Source organism: Nomia melanderi, chromosome 2 (assembly GCF_051020985.1).
Source record: "Nomia melanderi isolate GNS246 chromosome 2, iyNomMela1, whole genome shotgun sequence".
NCBI lineage: Eukaryota > Metazoa > Arthropoda > Insecta > Hymenoptera > Halictidae > Nomia > Nomia melanderi.
The window spans coordinates 19,164,878-19,174,681 of record NC_135000.1 but is presented as its reverse complement, the minus strand read 5'-3'; the positions used below and the strand labels follow the sequence as shown (position 1 = coordinate 19,174,681).

The following is a 9,804-nucleotide window of genomic DNA, read 5'->3' as shown; positions in this document are numbered from 1 at the left end:
GCTTTAATGATCCCGGGGGGCTTCATCTGATTGTTTAGGCTGATACCATTCGTGTGGTTCGAGAAATGTTGGGTGAACTTGAATTTAACATTTAGACAATCGCCTGAAAGGAGAACTACAATTAGAATTTTTTTCGTTAATTTTAATTGAACTCGTTCAACAGGTCTCGTTGAAAATTGTGTTTTATCAAAGGGATAAAGGTATTAATGAATTGCAAGTTTCTCTAGGTTAAGAGTTATTAAATAAAAGTGGGAGGTCTCCACATTCGGTTGGTCAAGTGTTAAGAATACTGTTGTTTAAAAATATTTGAAGGCTTGAGATATTTATAATTAATAGGAGAAAAAGTAATACAGAATACTAGGGTCTAAAGGGTAATTAGGAAAGGGGTTCGGATTTTAAAGATGATACTCACATAATGGAAAAGAGTCCTAACGAAAGGTATTGAAAGATTCGTTTTTTCAAAGTTACAAATAATTTTTTCTTTTGTTCGAAATGGATGAGTTGCTCTACTTTCGCACATGCTGCACACTTTTTAATGAGATAATGGCGTACTTTTTTAAAAAAGGGTATCTTTATTATTTTATCGATCTAATTACTCGATGAGGAATTCAAAGAAGCTTGAATTCTCGGCATGAAAAGAATGCTTGAAACGAATATTAGAAAACATTATACTGTCGAATATGTCGAAATGAATGATACTTTTGATTTGCCTATTCAAAATCTCATCTCTGTGAAATATTATCTTGACTCCAGGAATATCACATTTTAGGTGTTTTTGTGATGTTGTTAGTGATTGCATAGAATATATATTTGTGGACGTACAATTTTCCATACCATTGTGAAAGTCATGTTATGCAGAGTAAGAGTTTAGCATAATACTGTATGCGGCTGCAATACACGCTAACTGAAGCATTTTACTGCCGCGGGCTTAATGTACGATAACTCTCTTGTGACATAATCTACTAGTTTCGAAGATAAATATAGAGTTTTAAACCCTTGTCGAGCAAACATTGTGTCACTTTTGCCATTATATAAGTAGACTTCATTGCAGTTCGCCATTCTTGTTTTGCATATTTGCAGATGCCACCATTACGTAAAACTTATTACCTACGAGATGTGCTAGCGTTAATTACGTATTATGTAATGCCCCTTATTGCAATAATTTTCAAGATAATATTGTATTTTGTTACAATTTCAATATTTATAAACATACTTTTTCTGTGTCTAAATATTATTAAACAAGTCTAAACGTAATTAAACAATTTATTATTAAATTTGAAAAGTCTATATTTGTAGATAATTTAAAATTATAAAGCATCCATAATTTTTATAGGTATTTCAGATTCTGCTCAATGAGAGTCTAATGTTTTCAAACTCGTTATGATTACAAATGATATTTAAGAATTATAATTTATCATATCGTAGAACAAAAGAGTTCTATGAATGAACGGATACTGATAGATCAATACGAACAAAAATTATCAGTGAATAGTATCCTAATTGGAAACTCGATAAACCGTTGGAATTGATCACTTGTTCCTTGGGTTATCGCTGTTAAAAGGGCAGAATTTCTAGTTTATTTGGGATTACACTGCGTTAACACATTGATTTCGAAAGCTCGTAAAAGCTCTACAGGTGCGTGTACAGATTGCCGACAGTTTCAGCATTTTAGTTGCACAGTATGTACAAGAGAGATAAACACGCGACATCTCTCGGGGCACATTAGCAGAAGAGTCTCTTGTTCGTTAAAAGTCATTTTGCCCATTCGCGAAATGTATTGACAAATTTTTTAAATAACTTGACAATTTGTAAACAAATGTTTCATTGACCACTAAATCCTCATCTTCAAAAAAACGAATTTTCCAAAATTCACAGTTCTCTCACAAAATAAATATTCAGAATTCGATACTTCTTCAAACTTTTTAATTATTCGCTGTTTGTTTTCTACTCGCAAAGATAGAATAAAAAACGAGCTATAAAGGAGCATAATTCTGTCGTTTACAATAATAAATTTTAGAATATAATGAATAAAACATAATAAAATAAGACAAAATAAAATAAAATACAATAATTAATTTTACAAAATGTATAGAAATTAATCAAACCCATTCCAATAAATCGGTTCATACAGGAAAAGGTACGACACATCTAACAGAAAACGTGTTTCTATATATTTCAAACGAAACCGTATAATGTTTTTATTTACAATAGTCCGTTAGTATCGCAGAACGAGTACGTTAATATATAATACGTTTATGTACAGTATTCAAGACTTAATAATACGCACGAAGCGACGGACATACGTTTCCTTCGACGATATTTAAAATTTGAGGACAAAGAGTTTTCTTATTCATCTGTTTTTTTTCTCTTGGGAAGCTTTCTCGAACAGTGTCTTTTATTTTTAAATCATTCGTCTATCTAGAAAATGAAAAGAGGCAAGATAGAGTAGAGAAGAAGGACAAAGAGTGGTCGAATGAGAAACGGCTAGTGGAATTTTCCAGTTGTCGATGTAAGGTAAATGAGTGGAGAATGGGGATGAGATCGAGAAAGGGATATCGAAACAGCGGAGAGCTTATCTATAATAGGTGCAGGTACCGTTAGATTAATCGAGTAACATGCGATAGAGCGTTATCATACATAGGTATTGATAGAAATAGACTTTATATTAATCGCCGCTTTCTAATCACGTTTGACCGTACGCAAGTTTTAATTCGTTTTTCGGATCTCATTGGTGCGACGATCAAATTCAATCACATTCTAGCGTTTATCGCGTTCCCACGGATCGAACAATCGATCCCCTACGATCGACGACGAGTTTCTTTCCTCGGTAGTTCCCTAAAATTTCGTAACGGATCTATCTAATCGCGTCGACGACGCCTTCTCCCGCGACCGATGATTCGAAAATACATACATACGTTGAACTCGATGATCGCTCGCGAGGCTCTAATCGACTAACGAATTGGCACTAAACCGATTTGATATGAGAGATATGGAAGTGCGTGCAGACGGACCAGGCCTCCATCGGTTTTTTTTCTGCTTCTCAGAATGGCGCAATGTTTGCGTAGAACTCGCGTTGAACTGTTTCGTGATTTAGGAATGATCGCTTCGGTCGAACAATGGATTCCGTTAATTCTTGTCCTTTCTTTGTTGAGCTAATTAATAGGCTCACATTACAGATCGTCTCATTCTGAGTTTACTTGTACGAATAACCAAAGTATGAAATCAACTTTCACAATTAACATTTCGAGATTACACATGAAAAGCTATAAGTGTAATAACATAGTGCAAAATAAACAATTTTGTTATTTAGTCACAAAAGATATGACAATTTGTTTCTTGTATGCACTATAATATTTAATATAACATCGTAACACCTTTAATTCCATATTTGGATGCGTTAGTGATGATGACAGCTTTGATAGAATAAACATTAAGACAAATATTCTCATTGAAACAACTACCGAACGTTAACGATCACTTAAATGCATTTTATTGAAAAGACAATAATCAATTTCAAATGACCACCATAATGACGTTTAAAGTTAAGTGAAGTAACGTGAGCCTATCCTAATTACAACAGGTATTAACATTCGAAAGTCCAACATTGATATTCTTTTCTATTCGATTATTCGGCGAAGCGTCAGGCTAAATTACGTGAGAGCTCGGCTTGAAATTTCGTTTAATAAATATTCCGTCGTTCTTCCTAGGTTCGTATCAAATATTCGATTATACCTCATCGTCCCGTGAGTCGAGCGTCTTGAGCAAAAAGGTTTTCCACGTGACAAAAGGCGCAAGAGAAGCGTAACGCTCAAAAGGTTGCGCTCGATCGATCGATTACGCGCGCGCTAACGGAAATCGATTAGCAAGCTTCGAGTGGGGAATGAGTGCCGACACGCAGGCTCCGTTGGAAATCCCTTTCCCATGGGAAAGGCGTATTTCCAACTCGATGGACGCCTTGAGTAAGGCCGAATAAGGATTCACAACCATTCTAGATGTACCGGGTTGCGACGTCGTTTCCGTACGCTTCGAAACAACCAGCCGAATCGTTCCGATTCGTCGACGTGTGGACGTTAGATTCATCAAGATTCAACGATTCAATATAATGTAATAATTCGATATATAACGTATGGCACTACTCAACTCGACGATAACGATCGACTTCATAACAAATTGAGATTTCACTCTCATATTGTTAAACCTTCGATAAATATTTCTGAAATATTTGAAACGTTTCTTGTACAGGGTGTTTTACGACAAGTTCCCTTAATTTAAGGATTACCTTTCATACAGAAAAAATAGTGAGAAATTGATAGGTGTTGCGAGAAATGTAACAATTTTGATTAATTCCGATTATTCGATTATAATTCTATATTTTTTCGGAGATCGCTTTAACTGAACCTAATTATTGATATCTTTTGTTACAGCGATCTGAATAACGGTAATGATAAACAGCGAATGAAGCTAATTAAATTATAGAGTTTAAATTTTAAATGAATTTTGGTTAAGTATTATTTACATAAGAAACTCTATAACGTATCAAACCTTGAATTTTATAATTGGAATTCATTAAAAAAAAAAAATACTTTGACTAATACTAGCTTCTGCTAATGAAAATAACATATCTAATGCATACAATATATGATTAAATCATGTAACTATGCTTTCAATTATAGATTTGTCTATTTATTTGGCAGCGCTATTTTATCTCGATTAAGAAAGAACTAGTAAAAATATGAATCAAGAAAGTTAAAAGAAAGTATTAATATAAGTTCATCAATATTAGTTTTGACTGTATGAGCCTATTTTGTGGAACAGCCTGTACAGCAGAGAAATTATGTATATTACAAGATGCGTACTACTCGTAAGATTCTTGTGCAATAAGGAAATTCTGCCTACTTAATTTCTAAATGGTCGCTAGGTCACGTTGTTTCGTAGCTTATGGAACAGATCGCTTGTCCCTTCGAAAAACGGAACTGAAATACTGACTTCTACAGCTGTAAACTACATACACAAGACGCGTGCATCCGTGCACCTGCGCACCACGCGAATATTTCGTCTAACTAGGGCCACGACGCGATTGGCGTCCGCGTAAAAAACTGGTAATAACTCTTTATATTAATCTCTGTTGATTAATTCATCGAATAATATTCACAGACTTAACTTATAGCCTAGACTTAACCTATGAGTTTTCTTTTTCTTTGGTGCGAAGACAGATCCTTGAAGGCGATCGCGTCACATTTTCAAAATTATAAATCACGATTGTAAAACTACGTCGCTGCATGATCGAAAGCTATGAATTTCGAAATTCAAATTTCTAAGTCACATTTTGTTTTAGAACTTATTGCAAAAGTAACGTTTAGAGCTACTTTTGATCTGTGCCTGCAGTTACATCTAAGCAAACGAGAAATTAAAATTATCTAAATTCGTATGACACGAGCCTTCGTGGGAGTTTGATTATTCCTTTCAGAACGCTCGATAAATCGACTGCTGCTGCCGTGTACAGAGTGTTCCATAATAAATAATTTATCAGTGATTCGCACCTATTACCATATTGGTATATTATCAGGGATGCATTCAAAGATACATTTCTCTAACACGTACAAAATTATTGTTTCTGTAGAATAAATACTTAAACCGTAGCTTTTTTCAACCATAGTTAAACTAAAGTACTGTGTAATATCAGATAAATTTTCTATTCTGTCATTAATTATTTTTGTCATGCTATTCCGTTACACGTATTCATGACAAAAAAATAGAATAAAATAAATTTTTGAGTTACTGAACAGATAAATATTAATCGGTAGATTGCAGACGCTGCAAAAACGTCGCTGACATTATGAAACACCTTGTACAACCTCAGCCTGTTTCCATCGATTCTTCGTTGACAGCGGATATATACGCAGACCTCGGTGAAACAATCGATCGAATGATGAATACATTCAGACGAATTTCATCAAATTTTCAAGAAATACAATTCCAAAAGCTACATCGAGATATCGATTAACTGTTTCATCGGAATGAAACATACATATAATTTTCTCCTATTATCCATTTTTCCTTTGCAATTTTCTTCTACTCGCCACTTAAGTGCCGACTTGTCCGAGTCTGAGTAAACATGACTTACGAACATGATAACACGAGCTGATCCGCTTATTCTATTACGAACGAATGCTGCGTTAAAACGTGCCACCCGACGAACATCGATTCCTTACGCTTAAAGTTTATCACGTTTTAGGAAGGCGCACCTTTACTTTTCATCGTACAAACTGAACCACGTTCGAAATACTGGTAGATGATCGAGCTTCCCCGCAGAAAAAACCGGCCGGCCCGCTTCACCTCGTTAGATCCACGAATCCGCTAAACGTTTTATTGCGTTCCGTATAAAAATCTCGCGGGTACGCGCCATCTTCGTTTCGTTTAAAAAAGAACAGGAAAAAATACGATTGAAATCGTCGTACGAGATTATCTGTTTCTTGGTTCCATGTTGCGCGGTGTAAAAATATCGCAGACATCTGGTTATAATTTGTACGAGCGTGTAAGAGTACTTTGAGAAGCTTACGGTTAGCACTTTCGGCGCCCGCCATTTTGTGAGGGCGCCATTATCGCCTCGAACGCTTCGATCTCACGACGGGTTAAGCTTTTAATCGCTTACGTTTGTAAATATTCTCGCAGGAATTCTTTCGAGAAAAAGGTTGTATCGTGTATTAAGGACACAATATTGCCCTGAATTTATTGCAATTTTGCGAATAATCGAAAAAACTTGGTGATCGTAAAGCCGTCCTCTGGAACAGCAAACATGGCGTGACGACCGTTCTCTTGTCGGCGTAAAGCAATTCATTAAGCCCGTGAATAAATTCCGTCGGTTTAACATTATTATTTGGAATAAATTGAATTCGAAATAATGTCGGTGTAGCGAAATTTATGTTCGTTGATGTAATTTCCTTAACGATGCTATTGCTTCTGAACGATCGCTTAAGTTTAAAACGTAAAATACGCTGGAGACTTTCAGTAGTTTCTTCGGCGTCACTCCCGCGCGGGGGGGTGAGCCCTTGGTAGCAGTCAGTATTCTTCCTCGTCTTCCTCGAACTCGTCCTCTCCCAGGATGCTGTATGAGTACATCAGAAAACTTGTGATAGAAAAGACTGGGTAGTGGTCCACGTCTTATTACATAGCTATGATTACCTCGAGGAATTATATTCATTCTTTTTTTAGCGGGAAATGTATGTCAAAGTGAAATTTAATATTATTTTTCTATCAATGTAAATTTCACTTCGTAGTACCAAAATAAAGTTCAATAATATTTTTAAATACTTCATGAAACGATTTTACTTCGAGTATCATAGTATAGTAAAACATGTTTTGCTTCGGTAAACAATTTCTTTCTATAATTGAGGTAACCAATACTATTATTTGTTTTCTAAATATACTAAGAAATTATTTGCAAACAAATGTGTTATTGATATTTTCTAAGTTCGTAAATTTGAAACTTTGCTTCATAATAAAGAAAGATATTCGAAATTGTTATATATTATACTTATTATATTTTGAAGTACAGGCCATTCAGTGCAAATAAGGCGAGACTAGTTTTATTCGTAAACAGAATAATAATAATTACACATAACATGTACGTACATATTACTTTTAATTTTCTTAGGAATAATAATAATTCCCCGAAGCAATTCTAAAATTGTATATAAAGTATAAAGGTTCTTCTAGCCGCACTGGGCACTGCATACATACACGTTACTTACTCTTCCTTCCTAGCGTACTTGTCAATGAGATTGCGGCCTGGTCCACCGCAAGTCTTGCCCATTGGCGGACAGTACCAATAGCACAATACACCGAGAGACACCACAAATAGAACTATGGGCACCACTAAAGCTAGTACCAGATGCCTTAAATTCTCATCCCAAGAATACCTATAAAAATACAAAATTATATCAATGTATTACGAGATTTGAGGGATACTACAATAAAACTAAGTACTTTAATATTCATGCTACTTCAAAATTTAATAACATTACTTTTTAAAAAAACGGCACGCTTCGAGACAAAGTATCAATTTTTTAAATTCTCTAAACATTTTCATGTTTCAAAAACATTTGCGTGATTAATTCAAAATTTCTATATTGATTGACCTTAGCGTTGAAACACGAATATATTGTACAGCATGGAAGTTTCACTTCGACTGAAGTCTAGTGCACTTCTTCGATAGACCGCTGATCGAGCAATTTTTAAGAACTAAGAGGTTTCGAGACTTTCAAAAGAACACTGTGCTTCCGATAACAAATGTTTCTATATAAAAGATCACTAATACCTACTTAAAATTTCCCTCGCAAGACAAACTAAGATCTGATAACGATATCATATTCCGATCATACGCGATCACCTGAACGAATAAAAGCGGCGATCTAAAATCTAGGAACGCATAGAAATACGAAGAAATTCTAAAGACACTATTGCACGAAACTTATTGTATATTTATAATTATTTACCCTCCGCGATACGTTATTCTGCTACAAAGGATACAACTGATAAAAAATTCCATTAAAGTGTAATTTCCAATGGAACGGAAAAAATAGAAGCTGGTGAAGATTTAAATCTTCAAAGGCACGCCATGTTTCACATTGTTCGTGATGTGCATCGGACACGACACGTATCGCGCGTCTGTTCCTGTTATTTCCCAGTAATACAGAGAGAATAGTGTAATTATACCTCGCGACGACAGTCTCGGGGTGTGTTCTGCTGTAATAACAGGGGAATATCTTCCCTATGTTCGAATATCCGTATTTCTTTGCAAAATCGGAACAGTTCACTCGTGGCGGATAGCCGCAGCCTTCCGTGTTCACGAAGAATTTCGTGTCTGGCACATCCCAGGGAATGGAACCGAGCGGCTTCGCCATGAATTCCTCGAACGATAGCCTCGTGTAGTTTACCCTGATTTGGTGACAACGCAGGGCGGCACTGGTACAACCTGCAACAAAGAAACGATCATATAAATATATTTCTTCTCTGATTTTCCATTAGAACACCATGAACTTTCAATTCTAACTTTCTTTATATTCATAAACACAATGTAATTCAATTTCATCAAGATTTATACTCTATTAATTAAATTTAAAATTAATTACATTTACCTAACCGTGTAGTATTAAATTATTAGTTAATAATAATTCTTTTCAATGTTCGTGTACTTTTAATATTTCACTTTACTTATTCAATTTAATAATAGTATCATACATTTTTCACTGAAATTTGATAATAATCCTGTCATTCGTAAAGCACCAAAAAGCAATAAAAAGTAAATTATTTTCTTGTTGGCCATGCTACAGATTTTTAAATACATTCAACCGAGGATAGATTGCATACGATAAAAACTAAGTTAACGGTAATCATACCTTCCCTGCAGCTCGCCCAAGAGCAGTTCTTGAGTCCCTCGGCGTAGACGTGATCGGTGACGATGCAGGCCACTGCGTGAGGAGAGAAGTCAGCCAGGATCGTCGATATCGCTGGCTCGACAACGAATGGTATCAAAAAGAGGAAGGCGAAAACGGCGAGGATTGCTGTGGTGCCCAGGCAGAGGGAGGTGTAGAACTTAGCCTTCTCGACCAGAGATGCGACCTCCACCACAGGAAGCACCCCACCCATGGTACTGGACTTGGTATCCTCTTCCTGGGCACCCATGATCACCGTCGACTCGTCGGAATCAATGATTGATCCGTTCCTTGGGTCCTTCGGACCCGCCTGTCCACTCTGAAATTATTTGTCCCTTCGGACTGCTCAACCTCTGAGCCTCCTCCTCCT

The 9,804-nt window shown here is 35.8% G+C and overlaps 2 protein-coding genes across 5 annotated transcripts in view; one reads left to right on the top strand and one right to left on the bottom strand.

The window, feature by feature from the left end:
• The window catches only part of LOC116429138 (cilia- and flagella-associated protein 298), a 118,127-nt gene that overhangs the window by 32,708 nt on the left and 75,615 nt on the right, over positions 1-9,804 (top strand). The gene's annotated exons all lie outside the window — the stretch shown is intronic.
• On the bottom strand, positions 2,150-9,684 carry Teh2 (tipE homolog 2 phospholipid transfer protein). Of its 4 annotated transcripts, none has more exons than XM_076374329.1 (4): positions 9,399-9,684; positions 8,716-8,974; positions 7,741-7,919; positions 2,150-7,126 (listed from the first exon to the last, which is right to left on the bottom strand). In XM_076374329.1, the coding sequence occupies exons 1-3, from the start codon at positions 9,682-9,684 to the stop codon at positions 7,748-7,750; spliced, it is 717 nt and encodes a 238-aa protein (XP_076230444.1). In that variant the 3' UTR covers positions 2,150-7,126; positions 7,741-7,747. The 4 variants fall into 4 exon arrangements, with proteins under 4 accessions (XP_076230444.1, XP_031837554.1, XP_076230443.1 ...); XM_031981694.2 differs by having other exon boundaries at positions 2,150-7,105; XM_076374328.1 differs by having other exon boundaries at positions 7,752-7,919.

What these genes read in the sequence shown, in the direction of transcription:
- Teh2 (XM_076374328.1), bottom strand. Translation starts at nt 9,684, where the DNA reads ATGGGTGCCCAGGAAGAGGATACCAAGTCCAGTACCATGGGTGGGGTG. An exon ending in TTGGGCGAGCTGCAGGGAAG is followed by an intron (nt 8,975 to 9,398) that starts GTATGATTACCG and finishes TCTTTGTTGCAG; the next exon opens with GTTGTACCAGTGCCGCCCTG. An exon ending in AAGTACGCTAGGAAGGAAGA is followed by an intron (nt 7,127 to 7,751) that starts GTAAGTAACGTG and finishes TTCTATCACAAG; the next exon opens with TTTTCTGATGTACTCATACA.